The 18,050-nt window shown below is 49.9% G+C and overlaps 5 protein-coding genes across 5 annotated transcripts; 3 read left to right on the top strand and 2 right to left on the bottom strand.

Annotated features, from left to right (window-relative positions):
* Window positions 1–456: 456 nt before the first annotated feature.
* Window positions 457–1,740, bottom strand: M406DRAFT_249210 (uncharacterized protein; the record flags this gene model as incomplete). The annotated part of the gene is made up of 2 exons (XM_040916596.1): window positions 457–928; window positions 1,058–1,740. The coding sequence occupies 2 exons, from the start codon at window positions 1,738–1,740 to the stop codon at window positions 457–459; spliced, it is 1,155 nt and encodes a 384-aa protein (XP_040780317.1).
* A 4,472-nt stretch (window positions 1,741–6,212) lies between these two features.
* On the top strand, window positions 6,213–7,245 carry M406DRAFT_287495 (uncharacterized protein; the record flags this gene model as incomplete). The annotated part of the gene is made up of 3 exons (XM_040918740.1): window positions 6,213–6,515; window positions 6,606–6,930; window positions 7,011–7,245. 3 exons carry the CDS (start codon window positions 6,216–6,218, stop codon window positions 7,172–7,174), a joined length of 789 nt encoding a protein of 262 aa, XP_040780316.1. The 3' UTR covers window positions 7,175–7,245.
* Window positions 7,246–8,765: 1,520 nt separating this feature from the next.
* M406DRAFT_249523 (uncharacterized protein) lies at window positions 8,766–10,460 on the top strand (the record flags this gene model as incomplete). The annotated part of the gene is made up of 6 exons (XM_040916617.1): window positions 8,766–8,833; window positions 8,951–9,023; window positions 9,099–9,307; window positions 9,405–9,541; window positions 9,613–9,776; window positions 9,915–10,460. The coding sequence occupies 6 exons, from the start codon at window positions 8,766–8,768 to the stop codon at window positions 10,458–10,460; spliced, it is 1,197 nt and encodes a 398-aa protein (XP_040780315.1).
* A 2,977-nt stretch (window positions 10,461–13,437) lies between these two features.
* M406DRAFT_337581 (HAD-like protein) lies at window positions 13,438–15,060 on the top strand (the record flags this gene model as incomplete). The annotated part of the gene is made up of 4 exons (XM_040921270.1): window positions 13,438–14,133; window positions 14,245–14,278; window positions 14,346–14,497; window positions 14,824–15,060. 4 exons carry the CDS (start codon window positions 13,438–13,440, stop codon window positions 15,058–15,060), a joined length of 1,119 nt encoding a protein of 372 aa, XP_040780314.1.
* A 78-nt stretch (window positions 15,061–15,138) lies between these two features.
* Window positions 15,139–17,139, bottom strand: M406DRAFT_96021 (family 49 glycoside hydrolase). The gene is made up of 2 exons (XM_040926316.1): window positions 16,902–17,139; window positions 15,139–16,824 (listed from the first exon to the last, which is right to left on the bottom strand). Exons 1-2 carry the CDS (start codon window positions 17,117–17,119, stop codon window positions 15,198–15,200), a joined length of 1,845 nt encoding a protein of 614 aa, XP_040780313.1. The 5' UTR covers window positions 17,120–17,139; the 3' UTR covers window positions 15,139–15,197.
* Window positions 17,140–18,050: the final 911 nt, after the last annotated feature.

The raw sequence follows: 18,050 nt of genomic DNA, 5'->3' as shown, positions 1-18,050 counted from the left end.
AAAAAGCTGGCGAAGGAAAGACGCAATTGGCAGAGTGAAAGTGGAAGCATCTAAATACGGAGAGCGTACAATACTTCACACGTCACAATTTTAGTCCTGTTCAAATGCATGGTCGGGTCTCTAATAGAGAGAATGTGATTGATGAAGCAAGGAAGGAAGAACAGAAGGGAAAAAAAGACAGGAAAAAGAAGTTTATCCTGTGGCAAGTGAAACCTATTAGTGGAGTGATAGAAGACCAAGTATGCTACGCTATAAGTATATGCGACCGACAACAGCTAGTGCAAGGCACTGATCAAGTACTTTGGTCTTGATAAAAACAAATAGTAAGTCTTTTTGTAGCTTGTATATTGGAGAATTAAGCTATAACCTCATAACTTGTGACAGAGGCTTATTATATGAAGGGATTGTTCTGCATGGTTAAGATAAACGTGACCTCCCCCTCCCCTAGATGCTGTCTCATGGCGATGGAGTTCTTGTGGACGATCCCGAAGCCACTACTGTGGTTTTGAGACGGCTGCGAGGGGTCCCACGCCACCCAGCCTCCGCCCTAGCAGTATCATATGTATCCCTTTGCCCATTCCACCACATTTTCTCGGACTCTCGAAGCTTTCCCGGGAAAAATTCGTTCCGCAGACACTCAGCCCCTCCATACGCCACCTCGAGATCCATGAGCCCGTCCATGACCTTTTTGGCCCTGATTATCTCAATTTGCCTTAGTGGGAGGTTCCTCTGCTCGGCTGGCCGCTGCATCCCGGCAAGATAACCATTCTGGAACATTCCAAAGGCGCCAATGGCAATAATGACCCAATCGCTGTCTCGGGAGCATGCGAGGTTGACGAGAAGGAGCAGCCAGAGGATAGACTGGGCCACAACAACGATCCTGGTGAGCCAGAACCCGAGCGGCAAGCCTCGCATAGTACGAGCCTGTCTCTGCTGCTGCTTGGGCGTGGGCAGGTGTTGCCTCCCCGCTGACTGGAATACCGGCTTCGAAAAGAGGTCCCACGTCCTGGTGAATTTCTCCCAGGGCCGGCCGCCTCGGGGGCTCCCTGATGCACACATTTCCTCGAGGTCCAAGCAGTTGCCGTTGCCTATGATGACGATGATCTCGCGTGATCCGTTCCCCTGCGTGAGAGCAAACTTTGCATCACTGGACTGACGGTTGGGAAGCTTCTCTGCCCGCCACTGAGGAAGACAACCGGCAAGCTGCACGAGGACCGTCCCTGCGGCCGTGATCATCATGATATCCCACTCTCCAGAGCTCACGAGAGGGATCGCGGCCAGAGCAAGCTGAATGAGGATACCAATGAACCCGTAGAAATGGATCCATCCCAGTGGGAGTTCTGTTGGCCCCTTCCGATTAGGTTTGGCCTCCAGGACTACAACCCGAATTCCCTCGTCTGTCAGAGGTTGTTGACGTGAATGCATGGTTTCGATGTCACGCAGCAGCCGGCCAATAACCCAATTCTTGTTCTCTCGGACGTAGCCCGACCTCAGGTTGAAAACCTTCACCGGGTAATCTGGCTCGGGCAGGAGGCGGCCGTGCCCGATGATCTCGACCAGCGCCATGAAGGCGTACGAGACCCATCCGAACGAAAAACAGACTGGGGTGAAGTACCAGGTCCCCGTACCTTGAGCCAAGGCCTTTTGGACCACATCACCGCCGATGACCATAAGGATGGTGGAGACATCTGAAGGGTTGGACCACTGACGTCGGAGGGCGGTCACAGAGAAATTACCCATTCTTGCTGTCGCGAAGAAGGAGATGAGGGGTCGAGTCGGGCCTGAGTTGAGCGGGCTCTGCAGCCACATATTAAGTCTTGTGCTAGTGTGCCTAACTAATCCTTGTCGAGTAAATTGTGCAGTAATATGTGGAAGACCTAGCAATGCCCCGCCGGGCTCGGGGCTGAAGGTGAGATCTGAGGTGCGATCATGGCCGTCTGACAGAATGCCTACGCGGGTGCCTTGTCCGTAGTGTGCAAAAAGCCGCAGCGGGTAGCTTATGCGCCATCTCTAAAAGTGGAGATAAACAGTTGTCCCTCGTCAGCACCCACATGTGGATTGTCGGTGGTGGGACTACAGTAACCTCTTCTGCATAACCTGTGGTCCTACTTCACAGGCCGGCTTACTTACCCTACACGTACAGATCTTGACCTCTGCCACGATATATACGAAATTGATATATTCATCCTTTGATCTGGATCATCATGAAGGCTCGGGTCGTCAACTTCACCTACTGCTGTCACGAATGCTGTCCGTTCTGGAAAAATCCAGAACAGGGTCGCCACCTGATTGTCCGCGATACGTTAATTAGTCGAAGTACATGAAGGCAATGCTTTTGCCATCTCGTACACTCGGGAACAGTTTGAATGACTTCCGAGATCACTAGGTCATTACAAAGACGGAATACCATCTATCGCAGTTTTGAGTTTATCGAGCTCTTTCCTGGAGCCCTCTGCGATCGTCTCAACAGAGCGTGGGGCAAGATGCAGGGAAAATCGCTATGATACAGCCTTGGTTGCTGTCGGAAGATCCCTGGATTCAATTCTGGAACAACATTGCGTATTGCATATGGTTTGGGCGCCCATGGCCCAGACAAGAACCCATGAGCGCCCAAACAAGAACTCTTCTATGCACGAATGATAAGGGCCAAGTAAGCTCACGCCGGAAAGGCAGGGCACTATATGGGGGCGAGCTGGATTCAAGATAAAGTTGATGAGAGTGCTTTGGCAAATCTGGATTTTGCGGCCAGGCTGAAGTTCAAGGCTACCAGAGCACAGTGGGAGTCCTTGAAGCCCACGTCACGGTGGGAGTTCTTCAGGGGTGTGAAAATCAAGTAGACAGGGCAGAAAGAGGGATGAGTAAATGGCTTAGGATACACCGCGTCGAGTGGATTCGAAGAAAAGCAGACCCTCTTCGCTCATAGGAAATGTGCTGGAAGCCCGCAAGAGCACGCCCGCCAGCTGCTGCACCATCAGTCATGGCACCACACTACCGAGGACTCTGGAACTCGTCCACGCCTGGATTTTCAGCCTGGCTGGCTCTTGGTAGATAGATTGCTATGGTCCCTGCCGGCGACTGCCCAGTGCAAACGGATGACTACACGTGGGCGCGATGTGGTCGTTGCCGTCTGGATGGACTGCCCTGGATATGTTGTACCAGTGTCATACAAGCAGATGACCCTAGGAGAGCTGTTGGAGAATGTCATTGCTGTGTTAGAAGATCACTGGGTTTTTCCAATCTCGACGCGGGCGCCTGCAGGACTCTTTGGGGTGGCAAGTGAACAGGATATTCTCTGGTGAGCTGTGGCATACCTCGATCATACGAGCCACGAAAAGAAAATATCCGTCATCGCAATCTACAGCATCTTAGCAGACCTTGACTAGAGACGATATGCCATTCGCCATAACGGTATACCTAAACAGGTCATTCAAAAACAGATTTCATCGCCCAAGGCACGATTACCTCCTAGAATGGGTCTATCCAAGGTGAACTTTGCAACACTCAACGAGGAAGGTCTAATCATGGGCACCGTCTGTGCCGCCAGGCCTGATCGGTCTCATCTGCTCAACGGTGCACAAGCTGCCAGCCAGGCTCCAGTGAAGATGTGATGCCGAATTACACAATCAGCAGTAAGAATACTGTTCTCGTGCAAAGCTGAAGCTGAAGGAATGGCGTATCTGACTTGAACCAGTAGCTCAAGGCACTAGCCTTGCCATCAGTGGGCATCCGAGATATGCCGTGATTTCTGATGCTCGATGCTCCTACGAAATTGTTAGCGCAAGTCCTGGTGAGTCGTCGCCTTCGAACTCTCTCACATGCAACAAAGTTTAACTTCAATTCTCCGACTCAGTTGGTATGACTTGGGAATTCATGAATGGTTGGCCAAGGATATGGGCTGAGACTGCTTATGATTCAGATGCCTGAAAATTATTTCGCGGTCTCAGAAGCGCCAAGCAGATGCTTCTCATCCAGTATTTGCAGCATTTGAGATGAGGAGATAGCTTGATCCACCAACTGAGTCTTCATTTCTTCCGCCCGGCGATTCCTGCCCACAATGAGCAATTCAGCCTTTCAAGCATATGATACGCACAATGTCAACCATCCACTGACACATAAGCCTTTTCAAACATTTCTTCTTCCTTTGTCTGTGTCAGGGCTATTTTCTTCTTCTTTTTTCTTCTCTTCTCCTTCTCCTTTCTTCCACGGACCCATGTATGGACATTTGTATTGCCGCTAGCTTCGCAGTGGCAAGGAATCAAGAGATAGCAATCACTTTACCTGGTATGTGAGCATTGAAAGAAGATCGATCAGTCTAGGCATGCAACCATCGGGAATCATGGTGCTTTGAAAGGCTTGTAAGCTGCCCTCAGTTGTCCCAGGCCGACTCTGCAATAGTGGCATAAAGTGACAAGGCAATCTTTCAAAATGGATCTCCCGCAAATCTGTTTGCCGTAGCCAACCCGCAGTAATAGCCGTAGTGGGAGCCCATCGACTGCAGCGTTTCTTTATTGGGGGCTTCTTACGGTACCTCGTCGTGGCCAGAAAAGAACGTATTCACAAAAAGAGCAAGTTTTGTTCTTGATCAAGGCTAAACAATTATGCCGTCACTGCTTACAGTCTTGCGAAATTGACGGCTTCGCCATTAAACTTTCCTTTTCTCTTTTCTCTCTCTCTCCTTTTTTTTTTCTTTCCTAATCTTCCTCTATAGTTTTTTGCCTCTCGAAAAGACGGAACAGACGGCAAAGACGGATCGCTGCTATAGCACCTCGGCGGCAAAAAGAAAGTCTCTCTGCTCATGCTGTTTCCCGGGCTGTGACTGGATATCGGATGCCAGCATGATGCTAGGTTTTTGAACCAATTGTCAGTTGGAGCCATTGAGATCATATTTACCCCTGACTCGCGTGCACATCAATATCTCGCAGCTCAGCACCAATCACACCGTTGGAGAGCTCAGGAAGTTCCTCCCGCCGGACATGTTGCCAATGCCGTCCATCTCACGGCAAGGTGCAGATCCTATGCACTGGTCACGTCTTGGGGTGTGCTAGGCCTACGTTCTACCATAGAACACATATTTTGACTGGGGCTCACATGCCTATGGGTCCAGTGCTACCGTGGCTTTCCGATACAAGTGGAGTAGCTGTATATGTGAGCGAAGCGCCTGCTAGGGTTTGCGGCCTTTGAGAGTGGAATAGATGACGAGGAAGGTACTTTATGTCAGCTGCAATAGAGATACCGCCGTGAAGACCCTGAAACTTCAAAGCTCTACAACCGATGTGCCAACAGTCATGGGTACGGATGTTGACACGTTCAGCAGAGGAGGGGCAGAGGAAGAAAGCCCCTCCTTTGAGCTTTAAGACTAGGCACGTGCTTGGGTAGGTGCAGGCAGGAGAAGTCCACCCATGAAAGCGCTCGACCTGAAATCCTAGCCCAAAAGTGGCAAGATATTGTTGATCAACAATGCGGTCAAGGCAGAGGTTGAAATCCACCATCCTGTGGGGAGTCAATGTTGGTCCATCTGCCTCCACCTGGCAGCAGCACACACTGTACGGCAATGAGATTACCGAGTTGTCATGGATCTGAGAAATGACGACTGCTTTATTTAAAGACTCTGTGCTTAGAGCAAGCAAACACTTATGTAAAATAAAATAAAAAGAATAAAAGGCGGGACGTATTTTAAGAAACGCATGCGGGGTTTTTCGATTACAGAGTCTTGTGTATATGCCGAAAATTGTGGGCAGCCTTCAGATACTAAGAACATGGGGCCTTTCATAAGATAGTGATCAGCAGATCCAGATTTTCACAGAATTCAAAGAGGAGGCTTTGATATCTAGGGTTAGGGCTTATTCAGGGTTCAAGTTGCGATCCGATATCTTATCGTAGCTGTCAACCAGCTAGGTTTGTTATCTGGTAACCTGACAAGGGTTTCACACAAAGAAGGGGAATAACGGCCGGGGGGCTTCAGGTGGCCTGTTGCAGTTTCCCTTACGCACCTAGCACCTTCAAGGCACCCACCTGAGAGTACTCTGGACCCCTGTTTCTAAGGGATGGTCTGTGCCCTCCTGGCTGTCCCTGTCGATCTTATATGCCACCACTCCGAACTTTGGAAGGAAAGCTATTACGCGTTGGCCTCGCCAGACCGCGAAACACGCCGACGAGCTTTCTCATCTCTGCCCAGCACAACAACTCCTCCTTGGGGTGCTTGCCAATAAGCCAAGATGTTCGAATGCGGCACCTGCATCAAAGTCTTTCCAGCAGGATGGCGAGCCCGCGAGAACCACTGCAACGCTACCGGCCACCGACGACCCCTCTTTGAATGCGATACCTGCTTCAGAGTCTGTGCCTCGGAGAGTGCGCGTCGCCAGCATATGAAGGACAAGAATCACTTCAAATGGGAGTGCGACCACTGTGTTGAAACTTGGCCGACAGAGGACGCCCTGAAGAGCCATGAGATTGACGATCACCTCTACTGTGCTGACTGCGATCGTCATTTTAACAATGACAACAACATCAGGATGGTCTGTGTCTTGACATCACCTTCTCCCAGACACATCAAATACCATACGAATAACCCATTTTACTGATATGAGGAAGGTGTGTTTCTATAGCATCTGAGGTCTCGCATACACCAAGGCACCGATATCGTCTGTCCCTTCTGCAAGACACGTTTCACCACTGCCACCGGTCTCTGCCATCATCTAGAGCGTGGTGCCTGCCCCAACGCCCCAGACCTCGACCGAGACACGATCTACATGACGGTCAGACGTCTTGACCCAGATGGCGTCATCTCCAAAAAGCTTATTGGGTGGCATGGCTCGGACAAGTACGAGGCAACCGGCCGAGCGTGGAATGGCTATGCTTGGGCTTGCTATCTCTGCCAGAGGACATTCAAGACATGCGACAGTCTCAACCAACACCTGAATTCTCCTGTTCGTAAGTACACACCGTTCAAGCGCCTGTTGGAGAGACAGAATTTGCTACCAGAGCATCGAGTCTTATTTATGTCTGCACAGATCAGCAAGCTCTATACCATTGTCCAAAGTGCCGAAGGGAATACACGACCCTGGCTGGCATCATTAATCATCTGGAGAGTGAGAGCTGTGGTTTCATGAGGTTCGAGACTGTTCAGCGGAACATTGACGGCCTAGTCCGCGGCAATCGGCTCCTCGGGTTCTGAGGTGTGAGCAGAAAGCATGCTTCCCAAAGCTAGAATGTGCTTAGTCAAGGAATCTGTGACAATAATCACGTTGAATGTGCTTCAAATGACGACTTCTTGTCTAATGTTGTCATCAGTATATCCATCTGAGCTTTTCGACTAGGGAGAATCTTGGAACCGTTGTGTAGCAGCGGTGTTTACATTACAGCTTCTCCCCCCCCCCCCCAAAAAACTACCCAGGTCTATCATACATCTCGCCAGAAACAAAAAGAACAACAACAAGAAGACGACGACGTAGAGACGCTTTGACAATGCTTGCGATGGTAGCTCAGCGGTGGCGGCATATGAGTAAGAACGCGTAATGCCATAGCCATGCTGTACTATAGTACCAAGGTTCACACAGTAATGATCGGATAATCGATAAGGATAGGGTAAGGAGTGGAGCAACAAAGCTCCCTTGCAGAGTCACAATCTTTTCCTCTCGGAATCGAGTCCAGGATCCAGGGGGGAGAGAGGTACAGTATCGAGTGTGTGATCCACGACAGGGCCGAAAGCCTAATCCACAGCAGCTAGTTGCCCTGTACATAGTAAACAATAGAACAACATTAACGTCAGTATGCTATGGTGACAGCGATAGGGCTAGTCTGCTCAGGGAATTCCCGGATGTGATCCAAGTCTTCCATTCGTTGCTAGCTGAAGTACGAGACGTGTGAGATGCAGCCGCATCCACGTTTTGTGCCGAAAATCAGATCATACGTTAAATTGCTTGACGGGGTCCAAGTTCAGACTAACTTAGAGCATAAGGAGTCAAGCCTGGAGATGCTTGACAGTAGCTGCCCACTAGGCTCGGATATACGGCCGACGACGATAAGGCTTCTTTTCTCTTCTCTTCTTTTACCATAATTAGACAGGGCCGCTGATAACACCAGTGCACACCATAATAAACATGGTACACCACATATCTTTCGGAAAGAGTCTCCAGAGTAGGGGACGGTCTCCCCGTGGCAGCAACAACCAATGAGTGACTCGAGTGGCTGTGTTTTCATAAATGACGGCCCCATCACCCGACAACTTGGTTCAACACTAGCACAGAGCACACCCACAATAATCCCCTTAGTCGCACCGCAATCTTTGCCCTTTCTTGATATGCGGCCCGATCAGGGGGGGGGGGGGGCTCATAGGCTGAAGAGTGGACGCCAGAAGGTTAAAAAAAATCTGCAGAATTGGGACTGTCGTCCGGTTCCGCAAACCGGGCTAAGCAATAGGCAGAGACCATCGAGAGAATGAGAGATCGAGAATCAGGGGAAAGCGGGCGATGGCATACCCACTACGATGTGCTCCGTAGACCTTATTTGATCGACCAGTCCCCGGATGAATGGCTCTCACTGTACAGTCACAAAAGTGATTTCCTGTAACTTCACCACGTGCTTGTGGATCGAGTGACGACACCTTTCCAGAAGGTTTTGTGCGATCTGCGCACGTCTGTCTGAGCAGACCTTAGGCGCGCAGCAGAGGCGGACGTGGGATATAAGCCACCTCCCCTCAGTCCCAACCCTTGTCTTCTTTCTGACCCTCTCGTCGTCTTGCCATCGGTGAGATCATCGAGGCTACCATGTCGGCTCTTGTGGCAGAACTATGGGCGTGGTACGGACTGACCATCTTCGTTATCGGCGCTCGCCTGTAAGTTTTCCAGCTGTTGTCCCTTTCATATGGTTCTTCTTCTCCTGCGAAATGGTCAAAAGGTCCCCGAATTGGCCCTCTTGTGACGTGGAAAATACTCATCATATCTGTATCCAGGGCATCTCGAAGGCTCCTGTATGGGACCTTCACCAAGCTTGGCGCCGATGACTACATTATGGTGCTTGTCTTGGTAATAACTCACCCTTTCCGTTCCCTCAGAAGAGTGCTCAGAAGGATCTTTCCTAATCGTGATCAATCTACACAGATCTCTTTTACAGTGCTTTCCGTTGGCGTTCATATCCTGACCTATACCCCAACAAATTTAATTGATCCATCTGATCCCGTCGACCTCACCCCTGATACTGTCAAGACGAGGATTTTCGGTTCCAAGATGGTCATCGTGGTCGAACAAATGCAAATCTTGACCATCTGGTCTGTCAAGGCCTGTTTGCTCGTCATGTACCACCGATTGACGTGAGTGTCTACCACTTCCTATCAAGATGTCTTTTAGGTGGAAGGACATCAAATTGATTGTATACACTGGTGTTGCTAACGCTCGTCTCCCTTACAGAACGAGTCTGAGCCATAACATGGTCGTCAAGCTTGTGGCAGCATACGTCGCCGTCGGTTTCATCGTCATGGAGGTACTCTTCTTTGGAGTATGGTGCCGGCCATTCTGGCATTACTGGCAGGTGCCCAACGACAGCCGTACGTCCTCCTTCTATCTTCCTCTTCATCTGAAGTCCGCAATCGTGCAGGAATCTAACAGATCTGCGCAGTTGAATGCACTGCGGAACATAACCACATGATTACGAACGCTGTCGTCAACATCTCGTCCGACATTATGATTATCATGCTACCGATGCCCATCTTCATACGGGCTAAGCTGAAGCTGAAGAGGAAGCTGACGCTTATCGGTGTCTTTGCCTTGGGAGCATTCACGGTATGATAACCAGATAGACAGTTCTTGGACTGCTCTCGGCTCCCTTCCTTTTCCTCTAGTTTGCAACCAAACAAAGAAAGGAGCAGAAGAGAAAAGAGGGCAACACTTCTAACAAGCACATACTAACGGCATATCCAGATTCTATCAGCGATTCTCAACAAGTACTACAGCTTCTCCCAAACGTATGGAACCGAATGGATCTACTGGTACATCCGCGAGGCGGCCACAGCCATCATCGTCGCCAATCTGCCCTTGACCTGGACGCTGCTGCAACGATTGTTCAACCTCGGCTCCTTCCACAGCAAATCCTCGAACCGACGCACTACTATGGGCCAAGGAACCTCGCGTTTCCGATCCGTGTACGGGAACCTCAGCAGCCGCATCAGGGAAGAGACGCAGAGCGTACGGGGTCATACCACCAAAGATCCCGAGTTCAATTCAACGGACAGTCAGGAACAGATCAACGGATCATACGGGATCCCTCTGCAGATCTACCAAAAGAACGAGGTTCACATCACGACGGAGGCGGCGCCTGACGGTGACTCATCACCGAAATGGAACGCAACGGCAATGGGGGTGACGTTTGCGATGGAGAGTAACAGCCATGCAAAGTCGTCTGATGACCAAGCGTCAAATAGTGAGACAGAGCACGGGGTTGTTACCAGAGCTTATCACGAGGTGTAAAGATCCAAACAAGGTTGGTCGAGCCAACCCTCAAAGGTCAAAGCGCGGATTCGATGAAGCTACTCGTTACAAGTAGTATGAGTGCCAATTTACATTATATTAATAGAACCTTGAGCTCCCTCCCCTGCCCGCACCTGAAACACGGCTAGGCCGGCAAGCGAGTAATTACAAGTGACGACACTCCATGGGCTGGCTAGTCATACGGTTCTATTCATACTATACACCGGCCCCTTTATCACACAGCAGCACATACACTTTGAGAAAGGCTCTTGAGCATTCTTATCGGTGGCAACGCTATTTCACTCGAAAGCCTCGGTCTGTTTCTCACACCATTGTATGAATTCAGCCGCAACCCCGTTCCACCTTCAGATGGTCCTTTGACCGACGTTTCGAGTCCTGCGGGAAGGCTACCCAGTCTGCCCCAAGCATAGACGTAGGCCCCACTCTTGTCAGGTGTCAACTCAGGGCTGAGGGCCGTCCAAAGCTCGGCCTAAGCCCCAAGAATGGGTGGATGAACGATAAAATCTATCTATAAACGCCACAACTGTCAGTGCGCACGCACCTATTAAGCGGTCAGATAACGCAGCACAATGATCACGCCACCTACCACCATCCAGCTGCCCAGGCCGGCCCAGTGCCGCTGCAGCTCTGTGCGCAGGTTCCGAGGATTGAAAGCAGCGTGCACAACACCCACCTCCGGCGGTCGTCTTGGCAAATATTCGCGCCAGAAATACGTTGCCGACGTTCGTCTGCCCGTAATCGTCTATCACGCCTTGGATCCGTAGGACGACCGTCATCATTAATGATGATTCCGTGCGTTTGAGGTGACGAGACGTGCACGACGATAGAAGCAGCCCACGCGACGCGCACGCTAGCCGTCGGAGATGAGGCGGTAGTCCTCGTAAGAAGAGGGAGAAGAAGTTAGTAGAGCAGATAAGGACCCAAACAATTGAGGACCCAGTCAATTGGCCCCTACCTGCAAGTCGTGTCCTTGAGCATTGGTGCTGCTCTTTAGGAGGATACATGACCTGCAAGCCCATGGACACAATGGACTGTTAGGGAGAAATAGACTGTGCTCGAATCGGCATCATAATGAAAGACTTGGAAATCACGGGATAAATACACGTATACCGGCATTGTTCATGAGGATATCGAGGCCACTTTTTTTTTGGGCGATAAAGAACTCGACAGCAGGTTTGACGGAGAGAGATCGGACAGATCAAGGTTGAGAAATTCGAGCCGACCCTTGCTCCTCGGCCACATCTCCTTGATATTCGATATCGCCGTGTGACCTTTCGATTCAGAGCGACCTGCGACCCCCCCCCCCTTTTTTTTTTTTTTTTTCCGCGCCTTCCCCAAATTTTCAGGCCTCTGACGCGTGGATTCAATATATTGTAGGTTTTTCTTCATACTGAGCGGGTATGCCGGTCTGGGATCCGAACTGAGCAAAATTCTCTATGGCTACAATGCGACGGTTTGGGGGGGTGGCTTGCTCGTACTGTTTGGTTGGGACAATTTTTCTCTGTGAGGGGCGCTGCTGTGATGAAAAAGAACTGGCTGAAGATGTTCCCCATGATGTGAGCGAAATAGCAATCTACTGACAAACTGACGATATATTTCGAAGAGAGGTAGAAGAATGCTGGACTTAGACGCTCGTCAATAAAGCCCCGCTCTCTTAGGTTTCAAGGTTCGGCTTCCAGCTGCCCGGATTAGGTCAGGTTACACGTACCAATGCACATGGCACTCTGCACGCCATCCTCGATACGTCCATGTGGCTTGGAACCAGCGTCCACCCCGCTCGCAGTCGTTAATGGAATTGTGGCTTGCAGGGTTATTACTAGATTGTCATTAAAACCTCGATCTCGTATTAAGTAAATCACTGACGGGACCTGATGCACTTTATTTTGTACAACGACATCTGGAGATAGTGTTAGTCCGGTAAGCAAACTCACGTGAAGGCGTGGTACTGTAATGGCACGCGTAGACCAATATGTTGGACTGTTTTGATAGATTTAGAATGATATCTTGATCATATTCAATATTTTCTCGGACTTGACTGTGAATTTAATTCCCTTCTATCCCTTGAATCTGGCCCTTGCCTTGTGGATCTAGCTACTGCGAAGAGCTCACTCTGGCTTATTCATTCACAACAATTCGGGCAAATGCTTTCCTAGGAAAGGGCGGGGCCACGAAGACTTTGTAGTACCTTGAAAGACAGATTGCGTGGTCGAAACCGCTTTGAACGCTGGTACCTAGTCTTGAAGGCTTCATCACCTTGATCCTTTACCGGGGCTCGGTTATATGACATTGCGAAATTGGAGGTTATTCACAGTTGCCTGTGCCAATGAGATGGTGGAGATGATCTTGTCGCGCTGTCTATGAAGAGTGTAGATAGTACTATGGTATGAAGCTCAATGGTTGATCAGCGAATTCGTGAGAGGAACTATCGGCTCTCCACTGCGTATGTGAGTCAATCAGCGTGGGTAAGACCAAGCAAGGTCCAATGGAGCAGGTGGAAACAGTCACCTTGGCTACTTAAGTAGTTACGGCCGTATTTTCGGATAATATGATATCATCTTGCGGTCAAACAGATGGCCTCAAATTGACTGTCCTGACAGTCCGGCAGTCTGGCCATCTGACTTCTCAACAACGCATTCGTGAGGACGAGGTGAGATGCGTGGTACATTTTTATAGTTCGTGATGCATGTCAAAAGGAAAGTGAAAAAGCAAAGGTTAGCGTCATGTGAGGTGAAGAGCAGGCAATTGCGCAGAGCAGTGTCAAGGGTCCGAAACCTGAATTGGTAACCTGGCCCCATAAGGAAATGCAGCTAATGGCGGCAATATGGTCAAATATAGCGGCACACGTGGTGTTATTGATGTCATGGGAGAACTTTGTGTGTCTTGATATAAGGGCCGTCATCTGCTTTGTGAGCACCGAAGGCATGAGGGACGACACGATTGTGAACCCGAGGCCAACATGGGCTACCTGCAAGCACATCCTCGAGGCATTATATTCGACCTTGGCGATGTTCTCTTCACCTGGTCCGCCAATACAAAAACCACCATTCCAGCTCGCAAGCTGAAAGAGATTCGCTCAAGGCCCGTGTGGTTTAGTTACGAATGTGGTCAGATCACCCGAGATGCATGTTACGAACTGTCTGCTCAAGAGTTCTCTATCCCAGCGTCTGAGATCGCAGAGGCATTTCTTCAGGCTCGCAAGTCTCTACAACGAAATGACGCTATCATCTCGTTCCTTCGCGACCTGAGGAAGGACCCCACGATTCAGGTGTATGCCATGTCAAATGTTGGCAAAGAAGATTTCGACGAACTCGCAACAGAAATGGAATGGGCCCTGTTTGGCCAAGTGTTCACTTCAGCAGCGGCAGGTATGCGAAAGCCAGACCTGGGATTCTACAGCCATGTCCTTGACTGCATCGGTCTAGCCGGCAACCAGCCCATCTTCATTGACGATAAGACTGAAAATGTCCATGCAGCCCAGGCATTGGGCATGCGGGGACTGACTTTTGAAGGATCGACGATTCGAACGCTACAACATATGTTTGATGGTTCAATCAGCAGAGGCTGGAAGTATCTGTTTCAAAACGCGAAGCGCTGTCATTCGATCACGAACAGTGGAGTCGCTTTCGCAGATAATTTTGCGAGGCTATTGATTGTAGATTCCTTGCAAGAGCAGTAAGCTGGTGGTGGTCGAGGCGTGGGGAAATTGCTGTGATTACAGTCAGAGCAGCTGACGGACGGTCTTCAGGACTCTCACGGATCTTAGCTGGGATCCAAGACTACGTGGAATTTCTTCGCCGGTAATGATATTTCACACATATCACAGCAAGACGAAGAACGAAACAACTGACCCTTCTCTGTCTACAGACGAGCCTGCACTTATCCCGGAGGGCATATTCCCTGATGATCTTGACACCACGTCTCTCGCCCTCACAGCTCTTCAGCCATCATCGCCAAAGACCGTCTCCTTGGTTCTCGATACAATGGCCGGATATGTCAATGACGACGGTACTTTCCAGGTAAGGCATTATCAGATCACTGTATTACAATGATACTAGAGAAGCCTTTCTTGCTAATCACAGAGCAACAGACGTATTCTGATCGTGAGAGACCTCGTGTTGATCTTATCGTCAGCGCGAATGTCCTCGCCTGCTTTTATCATTACAATCGCGGCCATGAGTTCGAGCGTACTCTCCATCCTGTGCAATCGGTGCTTCTGAGCCGATCTTACATGCAAGGTACCCGATTTTATCTTTCTCCAGATTGCTGTCTGGGATTCATTAGACGCTTGCTGCGATCATCGAACGATGCAAATCTACACTCTACTCTTGGCCCACTCTTAAAGTCTCGAGTGCGTGAACGCTTCGGCATGGGCGGCAACGCATTGGATCTTGCCATGCGCATCATCACGTGCACCCAGATGGGGATCACGTGTGAGGACGACCGCTGCGCTTTACTCGACATGCAGTGCGAAGATGGGGGTTGGGAAGTTGGTTGGCTTCATCGATATGGTTCAACGGGTGTCAAGATTGGGAACCGCAGTGTGACTACTGCCATGTCGATTGCAGCACTTTCGTCTTGAGATGACGTTGAGTCTGGTCGCGGGCAGTTACCAAGCCTTGGCATGCGCATATGTTCTAGAGCACTGGTGGCAAATGTTCGTGTCAAGGTCCAAGTATATTGTAGCGAAATATATACAAGAAGTCTAGCTCCTATAATCTATTGTACTGTAATGACAGCATCTGCTGCTAAAAACTCCTCAGCAATGTTGAGCCCGCCGAGAGAGGTATATCCAGTGTTGTCCAAGGTCGTCGAGATCGTGGTGCCGTTCACAGTGTAGTTGAAGATGGTGAATCCCGTGATGGTGACAGGAGATCCATTGCCGTCCGTCCAGACTGGCAGCTGACTGCCGAATATATAATTGCTTCGGTCGCTAAAGTCGCCAAGACTGACATTCTCGATGACCACATTTTCGTAATTGGCAAGAGGCACAATCCGCATCAAGTTTCCCCCAATACCTTCCGACCTGATGTTACCAAAGTAGACGTTCTTGACCGTATTGCTGAGATCTGCGGTGTCCGTTTGAGTCTCCAGATAGCCGTACACCTGATTCGCACCGATAATGCTTGGGTGCGAACCGTTTGAGTTGTATCTGCTGTGAATCACATCGATTCCATCGACCGTGATGTTGGTCAGGTTGCGGCTTGCCCAGCCGAACTGAATTACAGGCGCAGTCTTGCCCTTCCACACAATAACATCACTGACAGATATGTTGGAGCCATAAGTCTTGATCGTATCGTCATTGGAATGGTAAAAGGTATCGCGGACAGTCGACCCTGTATACAAGGTGGTGCCGTCCGTCTGTCCGAAGAAAGCCCCAACCTGTTTGTAGTCGGATTGATTGATTGAGATGGTGTCAATATCGCCGAAGAAGTCGATGCTGTTGAATGGAGGCGAGTTTGTCGTCACTCCGCTGATCACAAAAGTCTGGTGGCTGTCTCCGGTGCTGTAACCACTCCACATCCGAAGGTCGTCATTGTTGGATGCGTTGTTGGTGTAACCCGATGCCGTGTTCGCTTGGTAGACATACTGCTCACCAGAGAGCACGCCGAACCCGGTTGCTTTGATGATGCTCGAAGTCGTGGTGAACTGGACTGCTCCCTTGACGTAAGCACCAGGAGCAAGATAGACCCAATCGACCGAGCTGGAGAGGACAGCGTGATTGGTTGCCGTCATGTAGTAGACCCCAGGCGTGAAGTAGACGTTGGTACTGGTGATATTGCTCAAGTCAGGGACGAGGCCAGGGTAGACAACGTATGTCTCTTGAGACGTCTCGGAAGGGATAAGGTCGGACGATGGAAAAGGGCTTGCGAAGATCAAGAGAGCGTCATGTGGCTCAACCCCCATGACAGGCATGCTGTCTGTGAAATTCGAAACGTAGTTTGGTCCATCGGCATGCCAGTCCTGAACAAAGTCACTCTCTGTGTCATTACAGCCATTGCGGTAGCTATATAGGTTGTCTTGGAACTCGACAGAAATTCGGTAGCCTTGGGCGCGATACGGCACCAAAACGTACACATTCCCGAGGCCATCATCGGTGACGTTGAGGCTCAGGTGGGTAGGTCGTATCACGACATCGCTTGCGGTTGTAAGGTTGTTTCCGTAGCGGGAGATTTTCACCCAGGCATCCGAACCATACAGAAATTGAGTCCAGCCCATGGTGATCCAGATGTCTGCCTCGATCGTGATCGAATCGTCTTCCGTGGATATAGAGCTGGCGTTTCCCGGAATGATAATATTCCCTTGGCCATTTCGCGGTATTGTCTCGTATACAAAGGAATTGTAACTGCAGCGACCATCTCTCAGCTTTTGATCTTTGGCCCACTATCCTTGAATAAGAAGATGGTAAGTTGAGAAACATACTATGTCTGATTTGTATCCGTTGTTGACTTCACCCATGTTGCGTATACATGCGACTGCCGCACATTCTCATCTCGCACGGGAGTCTCGTAGTTGAACTCCCCATTGTCGTGCCACCAGGTCTGTAGATCTGAAGTCGAAGAAGTGACATTCCTTGCTGCTGTAATGTCACCGAGGACAAGGTCGAGCGTGAGAAGGAAACATAAATGATTGAATCGCATGTTCAGACAGAGCGCCGAAGAACTCCCTCGGCGATAGAGTCACAGCTTTGCGTCGGCCCAGCCACGACGAAGAAAAAGAAGAAAAAAAAGGGGGGAGAGGGACAGAAAGAAGAGAAGTCAATCCAAGGCTTGCTTGTATAAAAAAGGAGCGTTAAGTAATACCTAGGCGATATGAAGAGGCAAAAGACTCCATGTGGCTCACTCGGAGGCAAAGGAGATGGTGCGAGCCACGACGATGCGAGGTTGCAACGAGAAGTGAAGATAAACGCTCAACGGTAAGATAAAAGGGAAGAAAGACATGTCCTCTACATGTATGTATGTGATATTAATGCACAAATCTTATTCGGAAGAGGGAAAAATAAACTCTCATGGGATGCGCGAATGTCGTAGGTGCGGCAGGATCTGCCCCTGACTCATTTTTGCTAGACATTTTGGGAACAATAAAATTGTTGGAATCGAACCCTGGCCATGTTTTGCGCCTGTTCACGACTCCGTGACAGAGACGCTTGACATGCATTGGGGGCATGCAGCTTTGGGGGCGCACGCGCGACGGGCACGGACGGGTCTAGTGTGTTGCTCACACGGCTCATTTACTGGACCACACATGCTGGCGGCTAATTATGGGCCGCCGTGAAATGTTCTAGGCTGTGGGGGTTTGTTTCAGATGCTACTGTACGGCCCGACAGACCCACTGATAGAAAAATGAAAACGTACACCACCTTCACATCCCATGGTACTACTTAAGCAGCGAGGATTCCTCCATGTGGCTCTCGACAATGACCGTGGCACAAGCCAGACACGGAAGACAATGAGTGTCCAATGCCAATTCGGTGTCCGAACTGATCGTCATGATAAGAGACAGAACTGGAACCAATGGGCTGCATCATGTAGCGCGGGTTTCTTGAGAGATAATGAGGTGTCAATACTACAC

This window comes from Cryphonectria parasitica, assembly GCF_011745365.1.
Source record: "Cryphonectria parasitica EP155 unplaced genomic scaffold M406scaffold_2, whole genome shotgun sequence".
NCBI classification, from domain to species: Eukaryota; Fungi; Ascomycota; class Sordariomycetes; order Diaporthales; family Cryphonectriaceae; genus Cryphonectria; species Cryphonectria parasitica.
Note: the sequence above shows the minus strand (reverse complement) of the source record. Positions and strands in the feature narration are given on the sequence as shown.

Coding starts and splice junctions, on each gene's coding strand:
- M406DRAFT_96021 (XM_040926316.1), bottom strand. CDS start 17,119: ATGCGATTCAATCATTTATGTTTCCTTCTCACGCTCGACCTTGTCCTC. Junction 16,825..16,901: donor ACGGATACAAATCAGACATA/GTATGTTTCTCA, acceptor TGGTCGCTGCAG/TTACAATTCCTTTGTATACG.